Source organism: Onychostoma macrolepis, chromosome 08, assembly GCF_012432095.1.
Source record: "Onychostoma macrolepis isolate SWU-2019 chromosome 08, ASM1243209v1, whole genome shotgun sequence".
NCBI classification, from domain to species: Eukaryota; Metazoa; Chordata; class Actinopteri; order Cypriniformes; family Cyprinidae; genus Onychostoma; species Onychostoma macrolepis.
In genome coordinates, this window is record NC_081162.1 from 13,532,091 (window position 1) to 13,546,421 (window position 14,331).

Here is a 14,331-nt window from a genome sequence, read left to right on the forward strand (position 1 = left end):
ATATCTCTAAAACACATAAAACACACCCTAATAAAAAGCATGTGAAACAAGGCACAATATGGTATGCATATGCCTATGCACCCACAAAATATGCCTCAATTAAGATTTTGGTCACCACCAATGGAATAAATGACCTTTTATGGTCTTTTTAGCCAGTGGTGTACGCAGCCTGCGACCCGAAGAGAAGGCCTCAAAGCAGGAATGGAGGGGATGAGTCTGGTCAGAGTACACTGCAATTGCCTTTCTCTATATAAATTGTGAAAACAGATCTTGCATTGTACTCTGTCTCTGGCCGATGATTTTATTTGCTTCGTTAATTACTCGTGTTAGTTTATTTTTCTGTCACGTGATTTCTTTCTGTAAGAAAGCAGTAAAATATAGCCTAGTTAAGTATTTTTAAATAAAATTAAAATGGTCCTACTAATACCTACTGTAGGCCTAATATCTAACTCATTAGCTGATCGAGCCAGGAAATACAAAAGTGCATGAGTTAAATCACTCCTGTAAAATGTTACGCTTTACATCGTTCCCAATCCCATAACATCGCTGAGCCAAAATTCCTCCATAGCCTCCTGCAATTCTTTTGAATTCCACGTGGTGTCCCTGTTGCTACAAAATTATGCTTCTTACAATGCATGTTTCTGGATCAGTAAACAAGTTACATTTGAGAAGCAGCTATTGTTCATGGCATTTGAGACATCGCTGGTTATAAGCCTATTAATTTATGATAACGTTGAGTCTAAAAGTAATAGTTCAGCCAGAAATGAAAGTTATTTCATCGTTTTTAGGCAGAATGACATGCCCAGTTACCATTCGGTGTCATTGTATAGAAATAAAATGCAATTAATCTGAATCTCAATTCTTGCATAAGCAACTAGGTTAATCATTGTTTGTTCTGTGTAAGCCGTGTAATACGCGCGTAAGCGTGACGTAGCTAATGAGTGCAAAGGCTTGTGCTCAGAAAAGTGATATATCTTTTCTTTTTCTTTTTTTTCTTTTGCATGAATATGTTTGTCATAAACAGCGTAGGCAGTGTACCCAGCAAGCAATAGCCGTCATTTCACCGTCTCGGTTGACTACAGACCCTACATAGTCCGGCTATGTGTAACCCACTTCTAGCCCAAATAACCTTGAATTTGGTTACATGTCGTTTTTTGGCAAAATAGCTTGAGATGTATGATATTCCATCATGTAAGCAAAGTCAACAGCGTTTGCAAGGTGTTTGAAGAGTTAAGACATGTATTAATCAAGAACTAATGAAGAACTAACTTAACTACGACATGAGTCATATGAATTACCGCATGAATAACACCACCTTAATTACATGTTAGTTCCTGCATGTTAGTTAATGTATTAATTAACACTTTGGGGTAAACTAAATCAAACATGCTCTAGAAGAAAGATTCATGAAAATGGCACACTGCAAAATTGTTTATAAATTTTCCACCTGCAGCTATGTCACAAACATCAGTGAATGACAGTGGATTTCTTGCAATATTTACGTTTAACCAACTCATCCAACGCACAATGATGCATTCATAATTAAAAACAACTTCATCTCATCCTGTTTTGAGTGATTCCACTGCTGCCCTCCTACAATAATGTATTCATTACGCAGATGCAATTTTCCAAATTAAAATCAGTGTTAGCATAGAGATGATGGTTATGTTATGGATTGGTTTACTGTCTTTATATAATAATAATGCACTGAAATCAGACGTTTGTCTTGAGTTCTTGCTCTTCTTTTGGGCCACTATTGCCCCTTCAAAATGTTAACCTTCCTCCTACCGTTCAGTTCCTTCTCCATCCAAATGCAGTCACGTGACCTCTGCTCTTCCACTTTTTTACAAACCACCAAAAAACACCAAATATCTGATTTAGATGAGCTGAATATGTATAAAACATGTGTAATTTATAACTTTTTAAAGATGTGCTACTCCAAGACAAGTCATGACATGATACATTGACAACTCATGAATTCATGTTAAGTGATAAGTAATTAATGATGAGTTAATGATATTGTGCCCCCCCCCCCCCAAGTAAAGTCATGACATTATGATACATTAACAAGTCATGAATTAATGTTAAGTTAATGATGAGTTAGTAATATTGTGCCCCCCCCCCCAAGTAAAGTCATGACATTATGATACATTAACAAGGCATGAGTTCATGTTAGTTAGTCTGAGTTGTTAATGATTTATTAATAATGTGTACAGTCAAGTAAAGTCCAGCGTGATCTCATGATAATTCATATGTATTTTACGTAAATTGTGGTTCTATAAAACGACATTTACTTACGTTTTACAGGCACTAAACGTACAATACTAACGTATTTTCAGCATCTAAATGTACAAATACTTGCGTATTGACAAAAATGAATCCTTATGAACATTGAAATCGCGGAATTAATTTTATTATTAGTTGTCATATCAATTACCTTGTTTCCAATTGCATCATTAAATTGTTTACTCGTTTACTTTATATGAAATGATAACATTTCGTTTTATTGTGTGATTTCTGCTGCCGGCTCGTTTCCAATAATAGGCCTACAAGTTAAACAAGACTTAACTTTAAACCTTAAAATAAATAACATTTGAAATCGTTTAACCTTTACTTGTCATGAAATGTTTACTTTGTTTGCCATGGGCCACAAAAGGCGTTTTCTCCAACATGCTGTGACTGACAATAGAACTATAAAAAAAAAAAAAACACCAAAACCGCAACATAATTACGAAATGAAACTATTTTATTCGTGCGCTGTAATCCAGATCTTCAGAATCCACACGACTGCGAGGAACAGACCCAAATCCAAGCCTTTATTCGACGATCTTCATCTCCATCTCGAGCAGCGACCATAAAGAGTAGCATCTGCCTGCAAAACCGGAGGCTGCATTTTCAGGACCGCAGTCCTAGGACCGCATTTCTAGGACCGCATTTCTAGGACCCTAGGTTTTTAGTGACAGCGCCACCTACCGAATTAGAGGACCAGCGAAGATGGATGACAATCAGAGTGTGAGTATCAAATGTGAATACATTTTTATTTGTTTAACATTAAAAACAATTGTGATGCATTTAATTGGAAAGTTAACGTATCCGAAGTGATCGTGATTTGCTAAATAGTCTTGAATGCATAGCCATCATATATTAGCCTCTAATGCTGTAAAATGAATTGTTAGCATGATAAGCCTGTGTTGAATAAACTGTAGCACGTTCGTTGTGAAAGCTTGTTAATTACTCATTGTTTTTCCATTTTAATTAAGTTAAAATAATCTTAATGTTTTAACTGTCATGTGCTCATTCAGCATGTTTAACATTACCCCACAATACATGTTATGAGTACATCTCTTCATTTTGACATGGTTTTATAATGTTGGTTGAGACATATGACATTTTAATAGTCAGACATAACAGAGAGGCCATCATAATAATTGACTGTTAAAATACCACGTGCTAAATTGTGTCATTTACTGTGTACTGTACTCTATATGAAGTGCTTTCAAGGACACAGCTCAGGGCAGGCAATAGTATGACAAAAGATAAATAAATAAATTGGTCAAGTATTGGAACTGTTTCTACACAATGTCCAATGTATCCTTTTTTTAAGCGTTAACAGTATTTCTGTTAACCTAGCAGTGATTATGTTCTCCATTTACTATTTCAGTGAAGTGGAAGAATTGAATAGGGTGCTAGAGAAACAAGAAAAGAGGGGAGAGCATCCAGGTGGTAGGTAGTGCTGCTGCATACATCACAACGTGTGCTTTAAATATTTAAAGTCATGTCAATAATATGTTATTTCTATTCAGATTTCTTGCATCTCTCTCTATTATTTTTTTTCTCAGTTAAGATGGGCTTTATTGACATGAATGTTTCAAGAACCTTTGTTCCCACAACATCAAAATAAAAAATTTCCAAATCTTTGAACAGTAGCTATGCAATAATAGTATTATGAACATTAAATGGTATGAAGATTGATATAATTATTTTTGGATCGTATATGTGTGTGCGCTCTGTGGTAACTAAGATATTTTAAATATGACATTTAAAATTAGAGAGTAGAACATGTTCAACTAAATGTTCCTTATTTCATTCACTTCTCTCTCTTTCTCTCTCTTAGGAGTCAGTGAAGACGTTGTCCATGAAGTTCTTTCTATGTGGTTCAGGTCATGAACAAATTAGTTTTTATTATGTCTATGATTCAAATAAACACCTCACCAGAAACACGGCATGTCGCAATCTGTGACGAAGGCAGGCGAGAGCCAATGAGCGTTCGATTATCCTGCCGTAAAACCTGTGGTTTGAAGCTGCAACATTTGAATTTGTAACGAACCCGTCAGTCAGCGCGGGCTTTGCTGTTTATGGTCAATATTATCCGTCTGCAATACCGGAGGCCGCACTTTCAGGACCGCAGTTGTAGGACCGCACTTCTAGGACCCTAGTTTTTTTTGTGACAGCGCCACCTACCGAGCCGGAGAACCGCAGTCCCAGGAACGCATTTCCAGGACCCTAGTTTTGGAGGACTGAAAAAAGGCACTAAAGCAGTATTTCCACCCAGTTTTAACTACATTAGAATTTTAGAGTTTTTAAAAGTTGTATTACACCCAAATACTACTTTCTTTATTGCAATTAAACCTGGTTCCTAGGAATATTGAGTAATCATTGGGTCTAAGTAGCATAATATAGTAACTCATGTAAAATAAACAAGGAATCATGGTATAGTCTTTTCAGTCACTAGATCAACCACATTTTCAAGTACAGAGGGAAGACACAAGGATGACTCTAGGGGTAGATTTACGATTGTGTATATCTTATAAAATAATATATTACAGCATCATTGTGCGTTGGATGAGTTAGGTTAAACGTAAATATTGCAAGAAATCCACTGTCATTCACTGATGTTTGTGACATAGCTGCAGGTGGAAAATTTATAAACAATTTTGCAGTGTGCCATTTTCATGAATCTTTCTTCTAGAGCATGTTTGATTTAGTTTACCCCAAAGTGTTAATTAATACATTAACATGTAATTAAGGTGGTGTTATTCATGCGGTAATTCATATGACTCATGTCATAGTTAAGTTAGTTCTTCATTAGTTCTTGATTAATACATGTCTTAACTCTTCATTAGTTCATAGTCAAGTAATTATTAATTAAGGTATTAGTACATGATAATTCATTTACTGTTATTGTAAAGTGTTACTGTAGTCTGCTTTTAGCCCACCCGGTGAAATCGTGACAATCAGTGGTCTAATTTGAACGGTTTGCCTATATCAGACCAACAATGAGCATAGCCAAAATAGCCTTAAAATTGTTTACATGTAATTTTCGCCCAAGCAGCTTCTTATCAAATGCAAGTGAACTTTTGAAACATTTAAATTAGCATACATTTTTTAATTATTTTACTGCGTTATTAAATATAGCATTATTTATTATGCAAAAAATAATTTAAATGTTTCAAAAGTTTACTTGTGTTTGATAATATGATGTCATCCCACAAGCTGTTAAATGTAACATTCATACACATTACACGATACTATTGATATTATTCGACTGTCTTTCATTTTATAAATAAAAATGCAATTACAATTCCCAGCCGCTAGATGGCCCTACAGAGACATGAGGCAACGCGAGACGTGAAAGTTAGTAGAGATCACTGTTATTTTGAATTTTGTTTTTACACGAGAGCACTAATGCTGCATTCACGTGCTATATGAATGATCGTAAATGCGAGTTTACTAGTCGGAAATAAGTGTCTGATGAGAAATAACAAAATAAAAGCCTTTCATAAACTTGCATATAACCACATTTATCTGTAAATTCACATAGTTATAAAAAGAAAACTCCCTGTTTCCACACACCAGTTTCAATTCAGATTGACAGTCCTCTACCCCAGTGTATCACTCAACCAGTTTCAGGACGGTCTGATGTTGCATTACATAATAAGAGCCCTCCGAAAACTCATATTCTGCCTGTGATTTTGGATAACTTGTTTCCACAGACCAGTTTCAATTCAGATTAATAGTCCACTACCCCAGGGTGTCACTCAACCATTTTCAAGGGCTTTTATTATGTAATTGAACATCAGATCGTCTTGAATGTGGTTGAGTGACACCCTGGGGTAGTGGACTATTAATCTGAATTGAAATTTGTCTGTGGACAAAACTTAAACTGCTGGCATAAAGAGTTTTAAAGGGTTAGTGACGGAAAACTTGCAGGTCAATGGCATCAGTGTTTAAGGTTGGTAAACACTTGTACACTGATGCATATAATACTACCCGTCTGACATTTGCATGTGTTATTCAGGTGTCAAAGTTGAGCAGGATTGAAGGAAGGAACCTCAAAGACAGTGCCAGAAGGATGCTGAACAGGTAAAGCCTTCAAAACATGCCACATTAATCAAACATTGTGGTGTCAATACTCAGTAAGTTACAACGCAAATCAGAAATTTAAAAAAATAATTCCTTTACTGGTCATTTTGAAATGTCAAACTTTGTCCGCAATTGTTAACCACCTCAATCTATAATACCGTATTTTAGGGTTTTAATAAATTCCCTCATGTCCATATTCAACATGAAGGGGGGTGGACCGCTGCAGAAAGAGGCATTTGAAAAGACTGCACTGTTTTCGGTCATTAGAGGTATGTATATACAACACACAAAACACATTTATCAGAGAGCTTCAGGTGATGCACAATATATATCTTGTTTTTGTTTTTAGTAGGCATCCAAGCAAAAGAGAATGACTCCCTGTCACAACTAGTGTAATTAAGTAATAATTATGCCAAAAAAGCTTTTCTTATGCTAATTTTTTTTTTCTTATTTGCCAGATGCTGTGATGACCAACTTCCCGGCAGCAACAGAGTTGGACTTGAGGAATGCAGGTGGGAAGCATTTTAAGCAAGAAATAAAACCAATAATGAATAATTTCCTTTAAGTTCACTGTTGGTTGTTTTATTTGTTCAAATAAGTAAACCAACAAAAGGGTTAATCTTTTTTATTATTTTTTTTTTATGTTGTCATTTATCCATAATGTTTTAATGTTAAGTGTGATAACATGCTCTTTTGTCTTTTAAGTTATTTAAAATATTTTATTTTTTATTTTTATTATCTTAAGTTGTTAAAAATTCCATATTTTATCATAATATTTATATTTAGTTGTATTGTATTTATAATATTTTATTTTGTCATTAATTCTTTAGTATTTTAATCTTTTTTTTATATTGTCTTAAGTTGTCTAAGTTGTTAAAAATGTTATTTTTCTTAATAAAAGCTGTATATTTAATTTGTTTGGATGGATTGTCATTTTGTTGTCTATTAGATGTATATATGTAGCCATTCATTAGCTGTCTATTTGATGACTAGTCTATTCTTGAGCTACGATTAGACGTCTATTAAATTTTCACTGACAGCCCAAATTTTGCCTTGTTTTAGCCTAGACATCTGGGCTGTGTTTGAACGGCTATAATAGATGTCTTTTAAATGCAAAATTGCTTGCTGGGTACAAAACTGAGACAGCTATTGATAAATACAGACTCTAATAAATAAAGTGTCTAGATGTTATAAACATCTAGATTCAAGAAATGCCATTAAAAATCTGCTCAGATTTTTTTATGAAGTTCATATTAAAGTGTCCTGAATAGTGAGTATTTCTGAATGTTATCTAAAAAGTATCATCAAACTGCGTCACTACCTGTGTCACTCATAGCAGCACTAATAAACCCATTCTGAATCAACTCAGCTTGTGTGTGTCCGAGGGCTGATTCATTCAATTGCACTCCAAAAGTGCATTATAACTAATTCCATTTTGTCATCATATCAAAGAAATCTAATAATGTTTTTGTTTTGTATATATTTAATGCATTTCTGACAGAATTATATGCTATTTGAAGGTAAGCATGTTGGGGTGTATTGTTCAAGGAAATGAATTTATCATCTATATTACCCAGAAAAGGCTGGCTCTCAGAAACAATAAAAAACAAAAATGACAAAAAAGTAAAGTGCAGGATTGATGTGCGTATAGTTTATTTTACATTATCAGAAAAATATATACTATAACATTTAGAGATTTTACTTAGATTTACATAGTTAAGCTGAAATATGTTAAAATATTAGGAACAGTTCACTCAAAAATGAAATTATGTAGGCTACTTGATGTCAAATTTCTTTCTAATGAACATAAGAAAAAAATAATTAGAATGTACTGTTTTTTTATTCGGTTTCACTGAATGGGAACTGGAGCTTTCAAGCTTTCTAAAACATGCAAAAGCATGATAAAATTAGCATAATAGTGCTCCAATATATGCTTTGCTTCAAGTCTCCAGAAGCACTACGGCAGGAACAGACTGAAACTTACCATTTGAATCTCCGAATCTACTTTTCTCATGAATACAAGAGCACATGAGAAGATTTTAAGTTAATAACTTAAATTTCAAAGTTGTTCTGTAACTTACAGTAACAACACTTATCATAATTTGGTATCATAATGGTAGTTTTATATTTTTGGATTTTCATTATTGGGTAACACTCTCTAGTACAGTGGATTTCAAACTTGTTGCTGGAAACCCACAGCTCTGCACATTTTGCATGATTCAGATCATCAGCTCATTAGGAAAGAGCTCCATGAAGGGAGACATGCAAAATGTGCAGAGTAGTGGGTCCCGAGGAACAGGATTGAAAATCACTGCTCTAGTATTTTGCCCTGAAAGTATTATTTTCAGAATCAGCTTCATTCAACTTTTCTTCATGACCTCATCCTCATAATCACCATCTTCTGTGGGAGTCTTCATTTTCTGCCTTTCATTTCTTGTTTTGGGTCTGAGACTCTTCATATTTCCATTATCATCCATTATTGAAGGGCTTTCGCTGGCTTTTCTCTAAAACATTTTAATGCTAATGATTACCTTTTCAAGATGTGTCTTTGAATGTCTTTCTGTTGTTTCTCTGACTAATGCTTGCCGTTTCTTTCCCTAGAAATGGTTTTATCAGTGTATTAGCTTTAAAATGTCATGGCGATGCGGACAGCTTAAAGAGGCAGTTGCTATGAGACAGGCCATAGCAGCACTGCAGCAGAGCTTGGTAAGTGTGCTGTGACAGAGGCAAGAATAATGTGGCGCTCATGAAAGTGAGCACGATCTTACCCCTGACGGAGTTGGTCAAAGCTACAAAGTAAGGTGTCTTTATTCCTCTCCCATATGCACTCTTTGATGGACTTGAAAAAAGTCTAGATAAAGCGTCAGCCAGTGTAGCCATAACTCTTTATGGCAACTATTCCACCTCCTCAGACACACAAGAAAAAGAATATTTCACCTCTGAGGCTATCAAGTTTCCGTCAGACATAAGAGTAATATCGATTGTTATCAGGCTCCAAAAGAAACATTGAATGAGAAAATAAAATAAAAAAATCAGTCATCTGACAGATTTGTGATGTCAAGCAAAGCATCATTCTTTGGACACCTTGACACTTGCTCTCTATTTCTGAGCTTGTTTAAGTCTTTGCATGCATTCATGAAAGTAATTTAAAAATGTCATTCGAGTCAGACAGTACGCAGAGTTGCTGTGAGTCACAGAAAAGGATCTGACGTTGCTTAAATGTGTGATGACAAAATTTCATAGGTGTCATTGTTTTCAATTCTGTCATCAATTATTTATCCTTACTAAACTTTTTTTATTTGGTGAAAGTGAAGTAACGTGTGGCAACCCATACTCAGAATTTGTGCTCTGCATTTAACCCAAGTGCACACACACACCATGAACACACACCCTGAGCAGTTTGCAGCGGCGACAATTCCTGCTGGACCTAAGACTCAAACCCGCAACCTTCAGGTTACAAGTCCAACTCTCTATCCATTAGACCACGACTGGCCCTTATTTATCCTTTTTGCTCACACATTGAAAGTCAGTTGATTCGAAAACAATACTTGAAACCTTTCATTGGATGGACATTGGAGACATTTTTCAAAATACTTTCAAATATATTCAACTATCCCTTTAAGCTGTGTATGTGAACCCTACAAAACAGATGCAGGTAGGAATTGTTATGTAATATGAGTCATTTGATGTGAATTATGAAACTAATGCCAACACATGATTTATGTGCCAAAAACACATGAAAACATCATCAGAGACCTTATTAAAAATAAACCTCATTGTGGGTTCACATATTCAGATCTACCTGTTCACTTTGACGTCAGTAAGACATGAGATCATTCTCACAAAAGAGAAGGAAAAATAGATTGCTTTTATATAATTCCTCAACCAGTTAGTCATATAATAAACCATTAATAATGATGCATAGTATCTAACTCTTCTTTCTGAATTCAGTTTGTGTAATATGCACATACAGTATAATATACACATATATAATAACCACTGCAGCCCCATAAACATTACAGTTCCTTCTTGCTGTGATGTAAGACCCTTTGATTTCCTGTCCATTAGTGTCATGTTTCCATCATCCAGTCCCTGCAGATCAGGCACTATGCTGTGTACAGTATATCACTAACACGGTCCCTTAATGGATCGTGAACTGTAAGGTAAAAGCAGAAAGCTGTTTTCACTCTGTTAAACACTGCTGTATTTTTTCCTTTCATAGCGTCATAGGTCAGACACATGCCACTTCACTGCACTATAAATAAACAAGGAATACGTATATATGGATTAAAAACATTTAAATTTGAATATGTACACTAACTGAGTACAGTATTTACAATTCCGTAAACATGTATAACATACAGCCTAGTTATAGCTGATCTATCATCCCAGAGACTTCTTTATCTTGATGCTTGGTTTCTATAAAGAAAACTTCATTTTGTCTTTCTTTTTGTTTAGTTTGAATTTTTTTAATAAGGAACTCAACTCTTCTGTCCTCCTGCTGCTGGAAGAAAGAAGCTGCTACTTTCCTCCGAAGGCGTCGAGCGTAGACCTCCAGCGGCAGTAGGGTGTAGCTGAACAGATAGAGGAACACCAGCGCTGTCACAACACTTGGGTTCAGCTTACTGGATTGGGCCTCACACACATTTGGATCAGAGTGAATGAGGGCTGTGTAAGTTCTGTTGAAGTTGAACAATTCCATCTGACAGTCTGACCTAAAGATCTGACAAATGGCCACTTCTGTTCCAACCTAAGATGATTAGAAAGATAGAGGGGAAGAGAAGAGAGAATTATTATTTTCACAATGGTGAACAGTAACTGGCCTATTTACTTTATCTGAGTGTTTTCATTTTGGAAACTTATATTTTAACTTAAAGGGATAGTTCACCCAAACATGAAAATTCTGTCATCATTTACTTGTCAAGTTGTTTCAAACCTGTAAGAATTACTTTCTTCTGTTTAACACAAAAGATGATATTTTGAAGAATGTTGGTAACCAAATAGTTGACAGTAGCCATTGACTTCCATAGTATGGAAAGAAAAAAATTACATGGAAGTCAATGAAGTCTGTTTGACTTTGACTTCCAGTTTACTTTGACTTTTTATCATTTACTTAATTACTTTTGTACATTAGATAAATTTAAAAGCAATGCTTACTCTACATTTACATTTATGCATTTAGAAGAGGCTTTTATCTAAAGCAAATTACAAATGAGGAACAATAACAACTGCTCAAAGACTAATTTCTTGGAGTTATATTTCATCAATATCTGTTATCTGTAAAAGAGCGAATTACCTTGAAGTTGACACCGATGCTGATGTTGGTTGACGGCATGTTTAAAATCCAAGGCCCACCTGTTTTCACCAAGCAATACAAGAAATGGTCCAGCACTATCAAAAAGACTGTCATTAGCAGATACAGAGTGATCACCATTGCTGGAGCCAGACATTTGAAAAGTTCCTTTTTAGTTATTCTGAAACTGGTGGAGTTTACTCCATTTTTCACATCCTTTGCTTCAACCACAATCCCTTTTTCAGCTCCTTTCCTCCTGAGCCCACCTGTGATATACGTGTTGTCAAATCTTACAGACGTCAGATAAGACCGCAGATACATGACAGATTCACTGAACAAATACAAAACAAAAACAGCAGCAAAAATTCTACTGAATAGCAGTTTTAGGTCCTGTACATGACTTTTAACTTCAGAGAAATCCTCCTGCACTCGCTGACTCAACACATGCAACCGTCCCTTCACTTCTGAGACATTAATATGTGTGGTGTGATCAAAATCACGCAGTGTTTGGACTAAACTCCCTTCCACGCTCTCCTCGGCTCTTCTGACGATATTGTCTTTAATGGTGTTGATGAGGTCTGAGCTGCTTAGGAGGCTTTGAGAGAGTTTTTCTGATGCACATTTCACCACGTGTGTGAGAGTTGCGATGTTGGCGGCCATGTTGGGTAGGACATACAGCACTACGATCATCACGGATACGGACAAGAGCAGTTTACGGCCCTGTCGGGTGAACAACGTCGGGAAGATTAGCGTGAAGGCACATCGGAATGGATGGATGAGAGATGACAGGATAAACACAGCTGTGGCATAGATACCAACTGCAACCAATGCTGTCTGGATGTCATATTTTAGAAGGTCTATGAGCCAGTGGAAAAGTAGTGAAGCAGTTACAGCAGCCAATGAGAGACAGACAACAAATAGGGCAAGCAGGTGACTTGCACTCTGAGGAGTCGGAGAAGAGTAACACAACCACAGCGCCTCCACACTGCTCCTCACTGAGGCTCTAACACACACAAACACATAAATAGAGAAGACATGATCAATTAGTATATAAAGAGTTAGAAATCAGATGAAAGGAAAATGTTTATCTCTATAGGATAACCGAATGAATCTTTATTGGCTTATATCGCTTACAGCAGTTTTAATAGAAAATAAACCATTTAAATCACTAAAGGGAAATAATCACATCATTTACTCACCTGCATGTCTTTCGAAACCCATTTAACTTTATTTCTTTAGTGGAACAGAAAGGAAGTATTTACTATTAAAATTCCAGTCTGCTTTTTCAATGAAACCAAATGATTGACATTCAAAATTTTCTATGAATAACATAGCCTGCCAAGTACATGAACAATTATAATACATTAATGGTTTATGGTTACATTGTTTGTCTTTTTGGAGCTTGACAGCCACTGGTCCCCATCAGTTTTCACTGTATAACAGAATAGCTTTGACATTCTAGAAAACATCTTTTGTTTTCCACAGAAGAAAGAAAGTCAAACAGATTTCAAAAGACATGAGGATGTGTAAGCATAATTTTGTGGGGGAATATCCTATTGAAGATGTTCATCTGAAATATCAGCTGACAAAAAAGATTTGATTACTAAACCCATTGAACTTTATTTCACAGCGTGTTATATTACATGGTATTGTAATGAATTGCTATAGTAACAGCAATAGCAAAATCAACAACTACACATTTCATAAATATAATGCAATAATATTTCTCAGTATTTACATGAGAACACAATGTTACCGCTAAACTAAGCAATACAGCCTATTTCCAATTTGTCCACTTCCATTTGCTTCTTTCTCAATTATGGTGCTAATCAATAAATGTCTCTATTAGGAGGCATACGTCTTTTATAATTGCAGAATTATTGACATACCTGAGGGACAAAATAGAGAGATGGTAGTTTCTTAAAGGCATAGTTGCTGTTTGTTAAATGAAGGCTTGAATAAGATCATGGATTTATCTCAATATTAAAAGGTCGGTCATCATCATAGCAGAACTGGCCAGCTTCATATTGAGCTGGGCACTGAATACACACATACATATATAGCGTACACTAAATCCTATGACTCTGAGCTGGTTGCTGAACACACATGCACACTGACTCATTCAGTTGCTCAGATTCACATGAAACCCAAACACTGGTCACACACTGCACATCCTCTAACCGGGTGACTTACACAACACCACATGACATGGCAGAAAAAACAAAACTGCTATTTTCTTGAACCTTAAAAGGAAGATACAGTATACAAAAACAGTTTAAAAGGGAAGTCAAATATTCTGCTTGCTGGTTTCAAGTGGTTTTCATAAAACATGTACTGTTTTGGTCTTCTGTGCTCTTATGTTAGCATTTCACATAATCCCACACTGTATTTTCTTCTGTTCTGTACCTGTAGTGGTCATATTTTCTTTCTATGGATTTATTAATATGGATTTAAGTGTTAAATCGGTCACTGTGCCCGTTTAGTGGTTCGCCAATAACGCTACATAATTTTGATGAATCAATGCTTTAATTGGGACATGTGTATAATGAACACAAGATCACAACAACAGAAAATAGAAATGTTACATAATTAATAATCACTGCATAAATACAACAAATTTACAACATTAATAAAAATGACATTAAAACAACAAATTTACCATCTAAAAAAAAAAA

The 14,331-nt window shown here is 35.4% G+C and overlaps 1 protein-coding gene and 1 long non-coding RNA gene across 2 annotated transcripts; one reads left to right on the forward strand and one right to left on the reverse strand.

The window, feature by feature from the left end:
• Positions 1–6,296: 6,296 nt before the first annotated feature.
• On the forward strand, positions 6,297–6,966 carry LOC131546298 (uncharacterized). Its single transcript, XR_009272641.1, has 3 exons — positions 6,297–6,363; positions 6,532–6,632; positions 6,822–6,966. It is a non-coding gene; the product is annotated as an uncharacterized LOC131546298 (long non-coding RNA).
• Positions 6,967–10,281: 3,315 nt separating this feature from the next.
• On the reverse strand, positions 10,282–13,586 carry ocstamp (osteoclast stimulatory transmembrane protein). The gene is made up of 3 exons (XM_058785426.1): positions 13,546–13,586; positions 11,660–12,659; positions 10,282–11,113 (listed from the first exon to the last, which is right to left on the reverse strand). The coding sequence occupies exons 1-3, from the start codon at positions 13,584–13,586 to the stop codon at positions 10,733–10,735; spliced, it is 1,422 nt and encodes a 473-aa protein (XP_058641409.1). The 3' UTR covers positions 10,282–10,732.
• Positions 13,587–14,331: the final 745 nt, after the last annotated feature.

Bases quoted from the DNA above. Each gene is read 5' to 3' on its own strand.
- ocstamp (XM_058785426.1), bottom strand. From the start codon at position 13,586: ATGCCTTTAAGAAACTACCATCTCTCTATTTTGTCCCTCAG. The intron at 12,660-13,545 runs GTATGTCAATAA...TGTGTGTGTTAG, and splicing joins CTCTCTATTTTGTCCCTCAG to AGCCTCAGTGAGGAGCAGTG. The intron at 11,114-11,659 runs GTAATTCGCTCT...TAATCATCTTAG, and splicing joins GCATCGGTGTCAACTTCAAG to GTTGGAACAGAAGTGGCCAT.